The following is a 19,995-nucleotide window of genomic DNA, read 5'->3' as shown; positions in this document are numbered from 1 at the left end:
CTCATCAAAATAAAAATAAATTCTATATATTGAAGCTTGCTATGAAGGAATGTTAAAGGGCCACACTGAAAAGAAAACAGAATTACACCGAAATATCAATCTTCTAAAGGGAAAAGTGGAAAACTGTATTTTTGCGGGAAAAAAAAAGCAGAAAAGTTTAATCCATCCATTTTCTGTGCTGCTTATCCTCACAAAGGTCGCGGGAGTGCCGGAGCCAATCCCAGCTGTCAAGGGGCAGGAGACGAGGTATACCCAGAACTGGTTGCCAGCCAATCACAGGGCACATGGAAACAGACAAACGGCCGCACTCACAATCAAACCTAAGGGCAATTTAGAGTCTCCAATTAATGTTGCATGATTTTGGGATGTGGGAGGAAACCAAAGTGCCCGGAGTAGACCCACACAGCCACGGCGAGAACATGCAAACTCCACGTAGGTGGGGCCGGGATTTGAACCCCAGCTGCTCCACCGTGCCGCCATCAAAGTTTTATATTTTCACAAAAAACCTCTATATTTGAGATTGAGATTGTTATACTTAAATACTAGTGTAGTATAACAAAAGTGTATTTTTAAGAAAGAAAAGGTGGACATTTTTAGACTAAATTTGTAATTTTACAAGACATATTGCAACAATAAAATCATGCATTTCCTCCCAAAAATTGGTGTACTTTGGGGGAAAAAAAATCTATATTTCTAAGACTGAAATTGCTGTCCAGCATTATGATAAAATTATATATTTTCATTTAAAAAATAGTCTACTTACGAGAAAGGAAAGTTGAATATTTTTTAGATTAAAGTCATAATATTACAGGAATAAAGTCAAAATATTATAAGAATGAAATCATATATTTTCGAACTTTTGAGAAAGAACATATTTCCAAAATTAAAGTTGTTCTAATGCAAGAATAAACTTGTATATTTTCAAGATACAAGACCCGATATTGAGAGAATAAAGTGAAAATGTTTTTGAGGGGGGGAAAAGATGTAAAAATCTAAATAATCTAACTTTATTTCCTTAAAATTATGACTTTAAATTATAAAAGATAAATTTGGAAAAAAAATACTATGTTTCTGGTAAGATGACAGCTTCCATTTTTTTTAGTGTCATTCTTTCCTTTCTTTTCAGGGTGGCCCTCGTACTCCCGTGTACTCCCGCGTGGCTATCGATCGATCAACAGCAATGTACTGTCCGGTATATTGTCCACATATACACTTCAGGGCTTGTTCTATAAGGGCCACCCGAGGGCGTCAGAGCAGGCAAGTTGGCTTTTTTTTTGTAAAACTTGGGGAAATATTCCGAAATCATTTTTTCCGGATTTTTTCTTCTTTTTGCAGTCACATTTGACCGATCAGCGGGCATCTCCACCATCCATCTGCTGGGGCCGCCGCGCCTCCTCCTCTCCCCGAGTCTCCTCTTCGTCCTCTGGAGGTGTCTTCGCTCGCGCCCCCTGCTTCTCTTGACTGTCCCTGCGCTCGTCCTCTTCACCCTCGCCTTCTTCGAGAGTGACCCGGTCCGGGCATTGTAAAACGCCGTCCCCGTTGGCTTCGACTGAAGTGCACTCGCCCGGCGACTGCAAGAGCGACGCCTCCTCCCCCGCTGACCTCCTGTGCTGTCTGGTGGGCGGACGCCTCTTGAACGACAGCCGTACTCGAGTCTGTGAGACGTGGAGGAAAGGTTAACTTCACTCAAATGACGATGATTGCAGTTGGCCCAAAACTCTTAGTTGATTTTTGGGAACCGCTATTTCTACTTGTCGCATTGATTATTGATCATTCGCACAACTCCTCTGCAGTGTTGTTGACATTATCTACAGTATAGCTGGCCTGATGTGTCTGAGTCCAAGTCTGGTTTTTAATCTCAAAAGGTAGCACATTCAGGGGCAAGACGGGACTGGCGTTGATTCAAACAATACATATAAAGCTTTTTGATAAAGAATTCAGTTTCACAATGATAAGACCGCATCACCGAATCCAAATGCAATCCGACTGTGATTGCTTGGCCCCTACAAGAAGCTGGGACATCAGAGCAAAACTCTTTTTCATATTTAAATTAAGAAGAACTGCAATCCAATCAGAGCAAAGCTTATTTACATATTAAAATATGATAAATCTGTCCAGGTTTAATTGAGTCACTAGAATAACACGGAAAAGGACATTCTGGGCATTTCCAACCCAACCTGTCTTGGAAACCCGATAAAAGGACATCATAAATGATTCACAAAAAATGATGGTGATGATCATAGTCCGAAAAAAACAATAAAGTGAAACTAAAAATAAAACCATTTAGATATATAAAAATAAGTTAAAGTGTACAAAATCAGTATTTAAAAATTTAAATCATGTGAAGCTAATGCTGAAATAATGATGCAACTCCACACAAGTATTTAATGTAAGTATTTTAAACAAGGCCGTAAAAATGTTCAAAAAACATACATGATTGAATGTTAAAGTCATAAAATGATTTAAAAATGAGCTAAAACTTTCTTAAATGAAATTTGGAAAAAAAGAAGACTACCTTAATGTAAACATCAAACATTTTTATGTTACTCTGCACCAGTTTGTAGACTGTTAATTGTTATTATGGGAGAAACGAATATTCTCATGATATTAAACAGAATTGTGTAAAATGAAATGAATTTAGCACAAAATAAATGGAAATTATATACTGTATAGTCGAGACAATGAAATGCTAGAACATACAATACGTGCATTAATTGCGCCATCTGCTGGTTTTCGACTAAGTTAACAATGCAATGCTGCAAGGCTGCTGCACAAAATCTCCAAATGCCTCAAACTGAATTGATTTGATAATTAACGATCACAAAAGGTGACAAAGACAAACTAATGATGATGCACCTTCCCCCAAAAAAGACAAATCATTGATTTTGCTCTTTCTTAAAAAGACAATATGATGCATTTTCTCCAAATCAGTAAATCTACAAATGTTACATTTAAAAAAAAAAAAAAAAAAGAAAATCTCCTGATGTTGCCCATTCGTTAACAGAAGATGATTATTTTATTCATTGATTTGTTGATTTGAAAAGCCTTCATTGATTGGAAAATTATTTACCTGCTTCATCTCAAATGTCATTTAAAAATGTTCTTGTTTACACAAAAGAAAAATGCTTTCACATTTTGAATTTTTTCATCCCTTACTGGACCCCATGTCAACTGAAGCGTGATTATTGGCCCCCGCTTCGGTTGATTAAAAACAAAAATCACAATTTTTAGCAATAACTCATTCATCGGTACCAAGTCTTTTGTGTGTGAGTGAGAACTTCACAAAGGCTCCCAAGTGAAGTTACTCTAAAAACACTTAATAGGATTACGCCTTCACTGTTGCACGCCGCTGAAGATAATCTGGGGGGTGTGACATCTCTGAAACTAAAACGCCATGCCCCCCCCCAACCCCGTGACGTCACAATTCGCTCTGCAAATAGCCGCGGGGCGTGTCCATGTCAAGGTGACAAAAAGAAAACACCTGCAGTAGGACACGTGTGCGGGTAAAATACACAGGGAAATTCATGAGCTACACATTTTTTAGTATCCCGCCCAATATTTAAACTTCTAAATACCGAAACTATCGGGTTCCGAATGTACAAAGCATAAAGACAAGGTAAAATTCAAATATAGTATAACAGTTCATAAGTCTATAACATATTTGTATGATCTAAAAATAAGATGAAATAAAATATAGTATACTTAATAGAGATGGGAATTATTCAATGGATTATATGTGGAGATCGCTTCCAGACGTGCTTTGCTTGTTAAAAGCGGTTCGCTCTGACCAACCAATCAGACTCCAGAAAAATGTTGTTATTGTGGGCCGAATTGAGCCCTTTTACCAATGGATAGGTGTCCAATGACGTCACCACCACCCTTACACCAATCGGATGAATCAATGATTGAAAAAAAAATCTCTCTGCCGTTTATGACACACAAAATGGCATAATTGGAAACCCGTCCATAGCGAAAATCCGGAAGTAACTGACGCCCTCCCCAAACTTCAACATTCAGTCATTGCTTGGCACCATAAAGCCACAAGATGGTGGCAAAGCACTGCATTTATATTGGAAAGCGATTTAAACAGCTGCACAGGGCAGCAATACGAATGCTGAAGGTCGTGAGCAGATTAGTTTGGCATAGTAACACATAAAGGCTGAAATCTGAGAAATCTGATTGGACAAAAATATCTAAACTCCACATGCAGCCAAGGGGTGACATCACCTTGTGGAAGTTGGGGAGCGTGGCACCTTCAGGAGGGCTGTTGAAGCCGGCGGGCTCCTCCTGCTCCTCCTCTTCGACGGACAGCCGGGCGGACCGCAGGGTGGGGTTCAGAGGGGTCACGGTGGTTTCGACGGCGGCGGGGGGCGGCGGTGAATCGGGCTCCCGGTTCAACTCGGCACCCTTGGGCGACGGCAGCAGGGTGGTGGGCGACAGAGCGAGATTGGCCTGCGGGGGAAACGGCGGGGAAACAAATTGTGCTCCTTTATCAAAGTGGCTGGCTTGCTAACAATACCACAATTGACAACACACAATGTTTCATCGCCTCCACTTGGCTACGGTGGTCCTCAGTCTCATCTCGTATAAAATGTTCTCACCAATATCATCGGTAAGCCTAACATTATTCTCTCCTCTACATACCGTACATTAGTCTCGCAGTGGAGTTTTATCACTTCACTTCCTTGGCACAATTACTATTTTCGTATTATTCAGGGCTGATTGTCTCAGTCATTTTCAAGTTCACAATAGCAATAAAATACAATTGTGGTTGCTATTAAAAGAAAATGTCTAGCTTGGTCATGGCAATCTGACATGGACTACACTTCATCCTAGAACACCTGAACGGTGCGGCGACCTACGCGAGGATCCTGTTTGTGGACTTCAGGTCTGCGTTCAACAGCATCATCCCCGAACTCCTCTCCTCCAAGCTTCTCCAGCTCAGCGTCTCGCCTGCCATCTGCCAGTGGATTTACAGCTTCCTGACAAGCAGGACACAGCAGGTGAGGCTGGGGAAGGGGGACACCGCATCATCCGCACGCACCACCGGCACCCGGGGCGCCTCACGGATGTGTCCTCTCTCCGCTGTTCTTTTCTCTCCACGTGAACGACTGCACCTCAACACACCCCGGCTGGAGCTGTGGAAGCGGCCGACACAACCTGGAGCTGAACGTGCTCGAGAGATGATCGTGGATTTCAGGACACATCCATGGCCAGAGCTGCCCATCACGCTGTCCCACTGCACCATGTCAACTGTCAAGACCTCAAAGTTCCAGTCTCTCAGGACCCAAAGTGGACATAAAAAAAAAAAAAAAAAAAAATCAACGCCATCCTCAAAAAGGCCCAGCAGAGCATGTAAGTATTTCCTACGGCCTCTGAGATAGCTGTAAAAGCAGTCATCAAATCAGTCCTGTGTTCATCCATCACATTCTGGTTTGGTGATCCCACAAAAGAGGGCATCTACCCTACTTCCCTTGAGAACTTCCAGACTGCCAGAACTAAGACAAGACCATGCAAAATCCTCTTGGACTCTCCATATCCAGCTCCTTCCCTCAGAGAGGCGCGATTGAACAATGCAAACTAAAACCAGCAGACGTTGGATTCTGATTCATATCTGCAAATAAGCGGACATCCACTGCAACCACAGGACCACCTCTTATTTCCACATTGTTGTTGCTTGTCTCACGCTGCAGGATTTTCTACAGTTTCCATGACTGATGTCACAGTAATACAAACTCAGATCCTGATAAGAAGGATTATGTTTTGCGCATGAATAACCATAGACTATATGAATCCAGCGTTTTACCTCGGTTTCCCCTTGTCAAATTCATCCACACGTCAACCTCCACGCATACATTTTTTATAATTTGTGAGGAAACCAGAAAATAAACCACTATTACGGAGGTGCCATACACATCAAATCCAGTCCAACACACCACCACAGCAGATATAGTGTGTCTGCTTCATGCTAAATGATTGTTTACATTTTTTTACATTACATTTTACAAAAAAAATTGCAATTTTTGTTCACTTTTACAGACATTACAAACACTTTTCCTTTACTAAATCCCTTCCCAACATAACATGAACAATAATTTAATACTTGAGTGCTTTCTGAATTTTAATTCAATTTGTTGTGTACGTACAGTACACAAGACTCAATTGCGGGGGTCATTATGTACTGTATACTGTAAATTAATTAGATTCAACTTCATTGTCATTCCACGAGCACGAGGCAACAAAATTTTGAATGCGGCTAACCAGAAGTGCTTTGGAAGTTATTAAATTGCATATATATGTCACCATGCCTGTCAGTAGGTGTACAGTATAGGTCACTATGTATTTGCATGTTTTTTTCTGGCAACAAAGGCCCTCTGAGGGAAACCATATCCCCAATGTGGCTTAATAAGAAAATATATTTCAAATACTAGCTCTGTAACATACAAACAATCAATGAAAGTAATATTTCCCAACTATTTAAGCATCGGTAAACCTACCTGCACAGGAGAAAAAAAGAAAAGGGAGAAGCGGCAGCCCTTTTGTCCCATGGCTGCCACGGTGCATGTGACAACGCTGACGACTTAAAGCCTTGCTCGAGAACCCCGCGGGCCCCGTGATCCCATTATTAGCTCGTTAATCTGAGCTCATCGGGGACACGCGCGCCATCCAACCCCATCACCCTCCTCAACCACCTCTCCAAACCAAAAGTTGTGGCGGTGGTGGAACAGCAGGTGGCAGTACTGACTTTCAGCGCTCACAGTGCAGTACCTGAAGTCTCGCAATGATGTTGGAGCTCTTCATCCTGATTTTAATCGGGCTTGTGGAAACGACGTCGGTCTGGAAAACAAAACACGATCATGAACGTTTTCATGTTGTATACATAAATGGATTTATTTGACTGCAGATGGGGCGAAGCATTAATTTAAACATTTTCAAGTACAATTTCGACCTCGGCCTATTCAGTGTTTCATAAACCTTTTTTTTTTTTTTAATATTCTTAATACCAACTCAAAAAACCTGAGCGTTTCCACGCAACACCATCATCATGACTGAGAATAAAATACTGTAACATATAATTTCTTGGGTGGCACGGTGTCATAGCTGGTAAAGCTGTTGGCCTCACAGTTCTGAGGACCTGGGTTAGATCCCGGCCCCGCCTGTGTGAAGTTTACATGTTCCCCCCGTACCTGCATGGGTTTTCTCCGGGCACTCCGGTTTCCTCCCACATCCCACAAACATGCAACATTAGTTGGACACTCTAAATTGCCCCTAGGTGTGATTGTGAGTGCCCTGCGAATGGCTGCCAACCAGTTCAGGGTATACCCCGCCTCCTTCCCGTTGACATTTGGGATAGGCTCCAGCACTCCCCACGACCCACTTGAGGATAAGCGGCAAAAGAAAATGGAATGATGGATTGATATTACTTCTTATGAGGTGCATCACGAAAGCCGTAAAAATAACTCACATCGGATTCTTGCACGTCATCTTCTCGAACCGGAAACCTCAGCGAACATGGAGGTTTTCGTCGAAATGGAGACTGCGGAACAAGAGGAATAGATTACAGCACAAATGTGTCTCTCTCTCCGGTAAAATTGATTTTAAATGTGCCTAACCTCGTCATGTGCGTTGGACATGGGCACTATGTGACCTTTGAACCTGCCAGCCAGCTCAGCCACCGATAGCTTGGATGGAGAATCCTTGTTGGGCAACAAGCATAGAAAGCAAGAAGAAACATTCATCCTTAAATGACATTGAATGCTTCTGACACAGGAAATGGTGCGAGTCTGTCACTTTAAAAAAAAAAAAATACTTGGAAGGGAATTATTACGCATCCATCCATTTTCTGTACCGCTTTAATCATTTATTAAACACACATAAAAACAACAGCGTGCTTGACTTACAGCAGAGTGCATTATACTGTATAACCAGTGCAAACGACTGACTGAATTTTTTAAAATGAAATGAATATTTGTGTACATTTATTTAATCCTGCAATCTTCTATTTGTGTTGCCACCACAGGGACAAGCACAATAGCTGTCCGGGGGCAGGGGGAGATACATATTAATCTATAATATGCATGAGTGTGTGCATCATAACAAAATAGATTTTCAATTATCCATATTCATACCTGTGTGTCTTTATTTCATAATGCAACTCCATGGCACTAACGCCAAATTAAGGCTCTTTAACATCCTCCTGTTATTTTGTCAAATAGACCATTGTAATGTTTACAAAAAATAGAGGCACCTTTTAATGATAATGTAAATATTGGCCATGTTTTTGTTCTTTGAACATTTTTATAATTATTTTCATATTCTCCCTCTTTACCTTTCCAAGAATAAGAATAATGTTGAAAATATTTTTGCAGCCCTTCTCTTACCTGGACTACTTGTATGCTCCAATGTGTGCATGTGGCTGTAAGAATATTTCTCCAATTAGATTTTCACCTCCATGTTACCAATGTTGTGTATTTTGGCTAAACTTTTCAGAAGCATTTGTACCGGCCAACTACATTAGCGATACGACTTTTTTCTTTAACCGATCAGACTCCAAATTGACTTCAGAGGCCTGGCTAGCTGGCCAGCATTCACATCAGCATTTTTCCATCATTAGAGCAAGTCAAGTCCAGCTAGCAAAATAAAGCAATGGCCATGCATTAATGTTTAATAACCAGCATCTCTTGTGAGCGTGCTGTATTTTATTTCCATTTTTCTGTCATGTTATCACATCCAGTACATATCGATTGTGTCCACAGGAAGTGAGACCCTCTCTCTCTCTCTCTCACTCACTCGTTCCCCGGGTACCACAGCTGTTCATCATCTTGCCGCCGTCTCTTTATCGCTTCGCGTTGATAAGCTGACTAGAAGCAAAAAAACAGCATGGCGATTTCCCGTGCGCGTTTGCTTTGTTGACTGCCATAAAACGCAGGCCTCCAATTGTTAGGTGAGAATGCTCGCCTCCCCTGCATGCCCGCGGGCACATTTTGCAGCGTAACCCATGGCAACGTACACACAAAAAACCCTTCCTGAGCTAGATACACACGTTTTAATCACAAGCTTTATTTTCCTGTTTTTAATTTTTTTTTCCTTCAGTCATGTTGTCAGGATGACCTCACCGCCGCCGCCCAAACGCATGACATCAGAGCGTCAGCCGCCGCTGACGCCCTGAACCACGGCCCAGAATAACACCCCGGGACCACCCACCCCTCTTAACTCTTTAACGCCTTCCTGCCAGCCAAACAATCTGATTGTGTGCCCAAGAAAGTCACTGTTCAGTCGGACTTTGTAGTTTTAACTTTTTTTTGGGATGAATAGAAAATAAGTTTAATAGCTTAAACTCTTCCTAAAAAAATAACTCATTAACTCTGAGGGTCAAAAAATGTTTGGAGTGTTGACTACCTTTTGTGTAGCCGACCATAAAAGCAGCTGGCAGCTGGAAAGCGTTGGCCTCACAGTTCTGAGGTTCCGGGTTCAATCCCCGACCCCCCTGTGTGGAGTTTGCATGTTCTCCCTGTACCTATGTGGGTTTTCTCCGGGCACTCCAGTTTCCTCCCAACAACATGCAACATTAATTGGACACTCTAAATTGCCCCGGTGTGATTGTGAGTGCGATTGTTGTCTGTCTCCATGTGCCCTGCGATTGGCTGGCAACCAGTTCAGGGTGTACCCCGCCTCCTGCCTGATGACACCTGGGATTGGCTCCAGCACTCCCACGACGCTGGTGAGGATAAGCGGCTCAGAAAATGGATGGTATTAATAGCCCAAACATTGTTTACTTTAGTGGACTGCAAAGTAGTTGTTGTGTTGAGATCATTCAAAAATCATGATTTTTTTTTCTTGCTCTGCTATTGATCAGGTTTATGACAATCGTTCCCAAGTTGAGATCAACTAAGCTCATTCGAACTTGAGATTGTTTTTTTTTTTCTTAGTAAACCCAAATGTTTGATAATGACATACTTTTACATCTTATCTTTCTCAGCACATGGCCGATCCTCTTATCGACGAGCCATATTAAGCAGGGTGTACAGTACGGGGAACTCGGGTGGGAATTTGAGACTTGGGCAGACTCTTGCTGGGGGCAGGACAGGCCTGGGAAAAAGCCCCCATAACAAAAGCCTGCGATTCTGCTGCCTAACCCCCCACTCTTGTCTGGCCCCTGGGACGCAGGGTCCCGGGATGGGCCTGAGTACATCTGGAACATACTAAAAACGCAGCCTGCGACGAAGCGCGTCTATATAAGGAAAGCATGGGAAAAGGTACAAACCAGTTCGGATGTTGACAATTTGCCAAAGATGGTGAGCTGAATACGTCACAGCGTACCACGGCGCCCACATGAGGGGCCGTGGGCCAAAAAGCTTTGCGATTTAGGGTCGCCCATCTCGAGTAACGAGGATACTTGCTCTTTCTCGGGAATCATTCAGGGAAATTTCCTTGCAGGAGTTCATCACAGTTGGAATTCACCAAAAATGGTGGCGTCAAAACCAAATGTATGACTTCCTGTTCAATTTCGTCTAGTCCTGAAACTTTTTGCATGACTTTTCTGTTATAGTATACGTAAACTAAATTTTGTGTTCATTTTTAAAACTCGTGTCACCTGGATACAAACACAATCAAATCTGCAAAAACGGAAATGGCATCTGATTGGCCACCAATTTAAACAACTGAAGCAATAAAAATGTTTTGCTTGTTATGAATTATACAACAGAAAAATCCCTTGGATCTTAGTCACAAAAGAAGCTATTAAAAAAGATGTCTTAGATACAGCGACAAAGAAAGAATTTGCTGACTTGAGGGGATTTATGGAATGTTTGATTCTATGAAATTATCAAAGATCACAAGGACAAATAACAGTGCTGACACTGTTGAGGTTTGACTGTGCTTCCTGTCATATGCTGCACTTTGGAACCTGTTCAAAAACCACCATTGTATCATTTTAGTCCAAATTTGGTGGAGCGTTTCATGCGGATTTCTTTAGACGTCATAGACTCTCCAGCAACCAATCCCGATTTCCGTTTTTTGCGCGGTTTAGTCTTTTTCCTCGTGGGAAAAGTTTCGACGAGCTTTGTTCATCACAAGATAAAGTTGATTCCCCCCGCGGGAGGTGTCGTTTTTATCGATGCACGCGTGAGGTTTTCCCGTATGACCCGGCAGAGGAGCGTAAAGAGACGTCTATTGTGTCTTGCTGGGGCTTTTCGACAATCCTTATGGATGTGAAAGCAGCACGTATTGAAATCCAATTCGATCTGATAAAAAAGGAAAAAAAATTATGCTTGGTTCAAGAGCCTGGAGCCTTGTTTGCATAAATCCAGTGGTCAGAAAATGATTCTTTAGAAAGACTGAAATGGCATCAAAAGTGTAAAATGCAGTTACACCAACAATTTCTAGAAAACTTTGAGGAATCTGAAGGAAAATTCATGCCATAAGTGAGTTTTGTATTTTATTATCGGGAGTAAAGTGTGACTACAACCACTGAACAGAAAATGGAAGCTACGACAACATTGGATCACAATATAAGCCAGACAATCCATTAAACACTAATTACATACAAAATTTAATTTCCACCCACGAGATACTCCACAAATTAACAAGTTGCTGAAGGAATAATGCTAATGACTAGCTTGGGTGCTAGCTATCAAACGGAACAAAACGCCGTAAGTACAAGCTGCAAATTCCACACTGCAAGCCCAGACATGAGATTTGAACCACCAACCATGTGCCTCAGAACTGTGAGGGAGTACCACTCAAACTCAAGATTATTTGAGGTTGATTTAAAAAGATTGCGCTCTACAGCTTTTCAAAATTTTATACCAGTACCATTACGAGCCTGGAATAAAATTTTTACATGGAGAAAAACAATTTAGAAGATAGCTCGGAACTTGACAAGCAGGAGTGATTTTGTGTTTATTTTGCAAATAACTGCCACTGATTTTAAGAAATAATCACGTCAAACCCCCAAGTAAAACAACACTGACCCCTTTGTGACCCGCCAGTCTTGGTAGTAGTAGTAGTAAAGCATGTCTTTACTTTGAGCCACAGAGAGGAAGTACTGAGTCTGCATATTTGCATTGGCACAACCAAAAAAGGCAACACCGACTGACACGTTTTGAGTAGCTTCTGCTTGAGAAGGAGGCCAGTGATAAAGTGGAGATAACAACATTTCCTTTTCCTGGAGCTCCCTCAGATCGACAACAACCTGCAGAGTGACTTTTGAACGCTGACGGCATGTCTGTAGTTGTTTGTCATCCCTAAATAGTGGCTGCTTTGGGGTCTCCTCTCGGGCCTCCTTATCCGCCCTGCGGTTCCCACCCTGACTATCTCTGAGCACCATACAGACTTTTTCAAGGAAACTCGCCAGGCTCAGGGTTTGACTTTTTGCTGATAGCAAAGGAGGAAAACACATTGCGTGTTCACTTTGAGGTAAGTTTACTTAACGTCCGAGGAAAATCGGAGTCCCGGTTCACATGGACATGCAAAACATTGATTAAAAAGGCTCTAATGTACGCCACAACTGTAGATGGAAACGTCACAAAAGTATACAGTCATCCCTTAGTATTAAAAATTCATCTGATTTTTTAAAAAATGAATCTAAGCTATCTTTGAGAAATGTCATGTTTACGCTCTCTGTAATACCGTAAGATCTCACAACATAGTGCAAAACCACAGATTAATGGGAAAGTAGAAATTGTTGTCTAAGTAAAAACATTTTTGAAGGGCTTTGTATGTATGGGGGGAGTTAAGTTTAGATAGGGTTGTTAGCAGAGGTTTTAGCCTTTGCCTCTGTTTAGCGTTAGTGTAGTAAAAAACGAAAGCAATCCACACTCCGTCGAAATTGGAAAACAATGATTCCAAAACATTTTGCAACATTGCAAACTTGTGTCAAAACCGATAAAAGGCGTATTGTTACTTCCATCCATCCATTTTCTTTGCCGCTTATCCTAACGAAGGTCGCAGGGAGTGCTGGAGCCTATCCAAGCTGTCAACAAGCAGGAAGCGGGGTACACCCAGAACTGGTTGCCAGCCAGGGCACATAGAGACAAACAGGCACACCTTGGGGCAATTTAGAGTGTCCAATTAATGTTGCATATGTTGGGGATGTGGGAGGGAACCGGAGTCTTCTTCTTCTTTCGGCTTGTCCCTTTCGGGGTCGCCACAGCGTGTCATCTCTGATGAACGCACATATATGTTTGGCACAATTTTTACGCCGGATGCCCTTCCTGACGCAACCCTTCTCAGGGAGTGGAGGCCCCAGTGGGATACAAACCCACAACCCCTGTTTTACCAAACCAGTGCTCTAACCACTGAGCTGCGGGGCCTCTGGGAGGGAACCGGAGTGCCCGGAGAAAGCCCACGCAGGCACAGGGAGAACATGCAAACTCCACATAGGTGGGGCCGGGATTGAACCCGGGTCCTCAGAACTGTGAGGCCAACGCTTTACCAGCTGCCGCTTATTGTTACTTGATTTCTTAAAAAAAAAAAAAACAAAAAGAAAAAAAAAGAATGAATGCCACCTTGGTAACCCGTAAAAATAGCGACTGTCAAGCAAAAACAAGAGCACTTGAGCTTTTTAATCGCAACTTAGCGGCGCAAAAATACACAATGCCACAAAGACTCGCTGTAACTTCCTCTAACAACCCGGACTAAACATAGCTCCTCCCTGGCATATAACGGTTTGAGAAGAGTCAAAATGTATCACTTACACATACAGAAATTTCCTTGACACCAATAACTAATTTTCTACGTGACTATAATGAGTCAGGGGGGAATCTTCACTGAAACAAAAGTCATGGTTTGCCGCCATCTTTACTTATCTACAAGCAATTATAAACGTTTTAAATTGGGCAGCAATTAATCAAGGATTTCCGCTATTCACAGCAGTGTTTGTCCATAACTCAGGATCTAAATTAACACGGAGAAGTCCCGACCCGACTCCTCAACGACTCAGCGGTTGCGATGGCAGCAAAGCGCAAAAACAGGCCCATTAAATGCTTCACTGACATCATCTCACTTTTGGAAAAGCTTCAGACCGAGCAAGAATTGGACTTGACTTGAGTGGTGCGCCAGCAGGTTGCAAGCAGGTCTCCTCAAGAACATTTAAGCACCGGGGAAATAACGAGGTTTCCCCCCAGCCTCTGACCACAAATCCGGTCACATACTGAAGCTCAACTGTTGTCTGGGCCTCCACATGGTGGAAATAGAACGTTAATGCAGTTTGCAAGATACTTTTTTTGGAAGCAAAAGGAGCCCCTTCAGGAAAATGTGACACTGTTGTGTTTGTCAATCATCGCTTGAACATACAGTTCTTAAAACTCATTCCCAAGATAGCAACCTGTGAAATAGCCAACCTACTACAGAAAAGAACATTGTTGTGTTTCACTCGAAAATGTAAGAAAACGGGCGAGACTGCGCACTTTAGCCAGGCAGCTATCACTTTAGCCGCTGGTACTAAACAGAACAGTCCAGAATATGATCTAGTTGTCCATTAGAGCTGGAATCTATCCCGCTGGCTCCGGGGAGGAGGCGGCATACACCCAGGACTGGATGTCGGACAATCGCAGGGCTCGAGAAAAATCACTTCAAAGGGAATTCCACTGGTTTGCATTAACAATGTATGCAATAGCTCATGTAGTATGTACTCTATTTTGACAATGTGATGTTAAATCCTCTCTCATTTATTAGTGTTTTGAGAAAATTTTTTATCAACAATTCTGAATTTTCAGGGGCGCTGCCATTTTTCGAGTCTCATGACCTAAGTGTGCGGATGTGACGTGTACCGTGCCACAACAAAGGCTCGAATACATGTGACACCATAATGCCCAGTGCTGATTTATAGAAATAGCAGTATCGGTTGTGCAGCTCACGGCGGTGTATGGAAGTATTCCTCCGTCTTCCCGATGAACTGGCAAGGGAATCACAACTCCCCTGATCCCCGGAGCTCGCTTGCACGGCTCGGGGAGCGAGCTCACGGCTCCCCCGAGCCCCGGAGCTCTGCCGCTCACGGCTGTGTATGGAAATATTACTCCGTCTTCCCAATCAACTGATACTGCTATTTCTTCATCAGATTAGGATAAATACGAGAAATCAGCGCCGGGCATAAATGGTGTCGCATGTAAATGAGCCTTTGTTGCGGCATGGTACATGTCAAATCCGCGCACGTAGGTCACATGACTCGCGAAAATGGCAGCGCCCCTGAAAATTCGTAATTGTCGATAAAAATCTTCTCAAAACGCTATTAAATGAGAGAGGATTTAACATCACATTGTCAAAATAGAGTACATATTACATGACCTATTGGATACATTGTTAATGCGAACCACTGGAATTCCCCTTTAAACACGGGGGAGACCATGCGAACAAACCCAAAACCTCCAACGTGCTCACCGCTAGTCCACGGTTCTACATACCAGGAAACAAAACTCATTTCCCGGCTCTATTCATGTTCAATGTTGTATTAAAAAAGAAGACAAACTAATAATGCTGCACCTTTCTAAAAACATAACTTGTTACGTAGCACTTTCCGAAAAGGAAAGCAAACTATTAATGCTACACTTTCCTAAAAGGAAATGAAGAGTTTGTTTTCAAAACGCGACATAGGCATTTTTTCAGATTTACGAAACTCACGCCAAAATTATCCAGCTCCGAATGGTAGTTATCGGGATACTCTGATTTTTGTTAAAAGTGCGACATATCGTTCTATATCAGCCAAGGAAGATCGCGTTTTATTTCAAAATGCGACATATTGAGATCTTATTTAGAGCAAAATGCGACATAATTTCGTTCAATCAGCGTGCGCTGCTGAAGCAAGCAGCATCCAATCAGAATTCGTCTAGAGGGAAGTTCCGGTATCTTCCACATCATCATCCAAAATGGCTGTGCCCACGTTTGAGAGAGATGCTAATGCCGAGTTTGATTTTACAGCTATAAATAAAATCAAAAGAAAGCAGATTCAATGAGTCAGATTTCAAACAGTGAATTTGTGAGTTTGAAACTGATTTCATTTTGGAGGTGTGTGTATGAGATCGACTACCTATTTTTTTTCTGCTGGTATCCCTCGCAACCCATATTAACCTTGGTAGACTGGTTTGAAGCAGTTTACTTTCTTAATGATCTCACATCAACTTATAAACAAAATTAATCAACTGAGTGACACAATGCCTGCAGATGTCAGATTGCAGAATCGCATACAGATACATAAAATTACAATGATGTAAACTCAGCCTTTCCAAGACCTCATACTGAACAAACAGTTTCTAAATAACTGAAAAACACCTTTTTAAAAGAAATTCCCATTTTTTCATCTCCTTTTTCAACATCTGACATTAGTGAGCTAATTGTGAAAATTGTGACTGGTGACTGACCCTTATTTCTGATACCTAACTCTCTAAATGTGGTGGTCATGGTTATTATATTATTTTAAAATGCTTGAAATGTTGAAAGGCAAATAGTTTTCATGATTGCCTATCAAAAGCAACTGATTTTTTTAAAAAAATACAGCTGCTCCTGAAGGTTTAAGTCGAAATTTGGATATGTCTCACTTTGCCAAGAATAGAATGTTTGGATATGTCTCATTTTGGAGAAAAAATGAAATTGTCATTTAAAAAACTCGGTGAATATTAAAGCCAATATTTTTTTGTAGTATGGTGTTTAGTTACTTTTTAGCATCTCTTTCCATCCCCCAATAGTTAGAAACATAAATTGAGTTTATTGTTTTCACTTCAATACCAAGCCCTTTTCTCAAAATGAAAAAAACAGATGTCTCATTTTGAAAACAAACTCTTCAAATATTCACATTGCACGGAGTTAAAATGAACGCAAACTGCTGCTGTGAAACATTCCTAAAAAGATGACAAACTATTGACCTTGCACTTTTCTTTCAAAGCACACAAACTATCCATGTTGCATTTTCCCAAAAGACAAAAAAAAATTTAAATATTTGTTGTATGGGACACAGTATTGTGTTAACTCGGGAAAGCTTCACTTTGATCTGTCCCCGATGTAGTATGTGTTTCCTATTAAAGTACAGTCATCCACCCTGCAAACTAACTCTCCGACGTGACATGTGCCGCCAATCAAGAGTTTTACTACGACGTTAGCGGCTCCAAAACATGTCAAATGACTTCTCGTGACGTAACATTGGGAGGAATGCACTTGATTTCTCCAGCATTGTCGACATTATTCAGCAACCCCGAGAATCTGGTGTTCCAATCAGATCCTCCGGGATAACGTGCTGGCTCACATGCTTCAGGGCGGCCCCTCACGACACAGGAAATACTAGGGAATAAGTTTTAAGAACAAAAAAAAAAAGATCTTGTTTTGCTGTTAAAGGGAGGAGGCTACTAAAAAAAAAAAAAAAAAAAAAAAAAAAAAAAGGCCGGCAGGGATATAGCACCACAGAGAAGTCGCCAAAGTAAATTGGAAAACAGTCAAATACTCGTTGAAAAAACCAAAGTGCTTCTTAAAAATACATGGTCTTTAAATGTATGTGTCTTTTATTAACATATTTGGCAAAATAAAGATAATTCTGCTTTAAATAAATACCTGGGGTGAGCAAACTACCGTGTAGTTTATTTTAATGTTTACAGAGTATCTTTCAAGAGAGCTATTTTACAATTACAGTATATTCCCCGTGGCTAAATTGGCTAGCTAGTTTATTTTAATGGACGTTTCCAGGTTACAGCTGCGAGCTAGTTTATTTGATTGAACATTTATGTTGCATTCACGCCTGATGCGAAACCAACTTTTGCCTCGCAAATTACTTACGCGGGTTTTATTTACCCAGCAGTGTCCTGTTCAACAACTCCTGAATGTTGTGTGTGACGCAGTATTTCTCAAGAGCGTTTGGCTGTTGTAATCATGTCGCCTTCATACTTTAACTTGCATTTGGTGGGAATGCACAGGCTCAAGCAGTGATCTAGTTTCTTTGACTCAAGGTTGGCATGCTCACGTGGTTAGCTAGCTAATTAGATTGAGTGTTTACATGCTAACTTGGCTAACTACGGTAGTCAATCTGTAAAAAATGGCTAGCTGGTTTCAATGTCAACAGGCTAACATGGCCAGCTAGTTAATTGACTGAATGTTTTCAGGCTTAAGTGGCAAGTTTTAATGCAAATTTCCAAATTCTGAAATTTTATTCCACTGGTGCCTCCTGAGGAGAAAAGTCGCAAAAAAAAAACAAAAAACAAAAACAAACAAAAAAAAACAACAACACTTTTCCTTAGCAAAAAATAAATAAAACATTCCCAGGCATAACAGACGGGATTAGCATTAGCATTAAAAACATGACTTTAAGTTCAAGTTTACTCTTTTGTACGTTTTGATTTTAATTTGTCTTTTTTTGTCACTCAAAATTACATTTTGAACTTTGTATATATATATAAAAAAAACATGCTAGCTTTGGCCTGGTTGGCCTTTAACAGCGTTATCATTGAAAATAGGATCTTCGATTACGTTTATCTTGAGATGTTTTGTAAACCTAATTGAAACATTTACATTTCACTCAAAATAAACTTTTAAAATGTTTGCCTTGTAAAGCAAAACAAAACAAAAAAAAACATAATACACAAGGTAGGTTGAGCTAGCTCAATGAAAGTGTTAAATAGTAATTTAAACTGCAGGTATAAAAAAACATGCTAGCTTTAGCTAGGTAGAGCTTTCATGGCATTATGACTGAAATGGTATTTTGATTGTGTTTGTATTGAGAAGTTTTGTAAATTTAATCGACATCTAAATTTTACTCATAATTTAGATTTCTGCCTTGTAAACCCCCCCTCAAAAAAAAACCACGACACACAAGTTAGGTTTACCTAGCTCAATGAAAACAGCATTGACGTTAAAGATATGAAATGTTTTAACCTTTTGCTATATTTTGTTATATTTGTATATATAAATACACATTCACTTTTCATTGAAAAACAACTTTAAAAAGTTTTTGCATTCAACAACAACAAAAAAATACATGACAAAAAAAAAAAGTGACAGCTTTAAAACTTGGGCTAAATCTTTTTACAAAATATCCATCCACCCATCCATTTTTAGGGGAAACTTGGAGCCTCTTGTACAAAATAGGATAGACTAATTTGTTTACGTTTGGTTGAAATTTACGTACTTAAAATATTTAAAAACGTATTGGATTGTACTAAAAAAAAAAAAGTCCAAGTAATTGGCAATAATTAAAAACACATTTTAAAAAGTACTTTTAAGGACAGGAACTTAGTTGTTACCTCCATCCTGGAGAATGGTCCCCACTTGAAGGTCTGCTCTCTTTGGGATTGATATCGTGACGTCTTGTAGTTAACAGTGTGCATATGACGAGAAAAGTGTTTGTATCCGGACACAAATGAGCCCAATGGACAAGGAGGGGGGGAGGAGGAGGAAGAGGAGGAGGAGGGGAAGGAAGAAGGCGACTTTTACTCATACTGGTCTCCAAGGAGCCATCAAGACCGCCATCTTGAGTAGTATAACTTCCTAATGGAGCTTTCAAAACAAAATAAGAACGAGCGCTTCCTTCAAAACCGTTTCTCTTTTTTCTAAATTTTACAAAAATAACCCTGCTCGCGTTTGATGGACGCCTTCACAAAATATCCATTCATTTAATATTCATTTTTTTTAACCATTTAACATTTTTCAAGTCACTTTAAACCACAGGGAACTGTTTCTGTTTGCTACAAAACTTTGGTATAAAATTAGAGACTTTTATATTTTCATTTTTTTCCATAATTTGTATTGTCTTAAGTATTACAGTTCTATATTTTTTTTTTTGGGGGGGGGGGGAACGCGGTGAAGAAGGAGCGCTCCAGTCTCCAACATGAGTTGACTTGAGCTCCCTCTGGTGATCATAAGGACAATTGTATATCTTCAAGGTGCTGAAGGGTCTTCAATGCAAAATATATTTAGATCATTGATTAATTGAGGCTGTTTGAAAACAAAGTAATCAGGTTGTTTAATATTTAGGGTCAAGTTTCACTGTCTTTACCTGCCTTGCATTTAATTTTATTTAAT

At 40.8% G+C, this 19,995-nt stretch overlaps 1 protein-coding gene and 1 long non-coding RNA gene across 5 annotated transcripts; one reads left to right on the top strand and one right to left on the bottom strand.

Moving 5' to 3' along the window:
* Positions 1-243: 243 nt before the first annotated feature.
* On the bottom strand, positions 244-19,615 carry zgc:153184 (uncharacterized protein LOC751652 homolog). Of its 4 annotated transcripts, XM_061826693.1 has the most exons (7): positions 19,218-19,615; positions 7,614-7,697; positions 7,466-7,537; positions 6,769-6,837; positions 4,863-4,982; positions 4,228-4,452; positions 244-1,655 (listed from the first exon to the last, which is right to left on the bottom strand). In XM_061826693.1, the coding sequence occupies exons 1-7, from the start codon at positions 19,299-19,301 to the stop codon at positions 1,350-1,352; spliced, it is 960 nt and encodes a 319-aa protein (XP_061682677.1). In that variant the 5' UTR covers positions 19,302-19,615; the 3' UTR covers positions 244-1,349. The 4 variants fall into 4 exon arrangements, with proteins under 4 accessions (XP_061682677.1, XP_061682679.1, XP_061682680.1 ...); XM_061826695.1 differs by lacking the exon at positions 4,863-4,982 and having other exon boundaries at positions 19,218-19,566; XM_061826696.1 differs by lacking the exons at positions 6,769-6,837; positions 7,466-7,537; positions 7,614-7,697; positions 19,218-19,615 and adding an exon at positions 6,498-6,759.
* On the top strand, positions 4,475-5,591 carry LOC133504462 (uncharacterized). The gene is made up of 4 exons (XR_009795963.1): positions 4,475-4,612; positions 4,837-5,003; positions 5,139-5,355; positions 5,454-5,591. It is a non-coding gene; the product is annotated as an uncharacterized LOC133504462 (long non-coding RNA).
* Positions 19,616-19,995: the final 380 nt, after the last annotated feature.

This window comes from Syngnathoides biaculeatus, chromosome 8 (assembly GCF_019802595.1).
Source record: "Syngnathoides biaculeatus isolate LvHL_M chromosome 8, ASM1980259v1, whole genome shotgun sequence".
Classification (NCBI taxonomy): domain Eukaryota; kingdom Metazoa; phylum Chordata; class Actinopteri; order Syngnathiformes; family Syngnathidae; genus Syngnathoides; species Syngnathoides biaculeatus.
This window is presented reverse-complemented; position numbering and strand designations above follow the sequence as displayed.

What these genes read in the sequence shown, in the direction of transcription:
- zgc:153184 (XM_061826693.1), bottom strand. Translation starts at nt 19,301, where the DNA reads ATGCACACTGTTAACTACAAGACGTCACGATATCAATCCCAAAGAGAG. An exon ending in GACCATTCTCCAGGATGGAG is followed by an intron (nt 7,698 to 19,217) that starts GTAACAACTAAG and finishes TTGCCCAACAAG; the next exon opens with GATTCTCCATCCAAGCTATC. An exon ending in TCCACAAACAGGATCCTCGC is followed by an intron (nt 4,453 to 4,862) that starts GTAGGTCGCCGC and finishes TTTCCCCCGCAG; the next exon opens with GCCAATCTCGCTCTGTCGCC.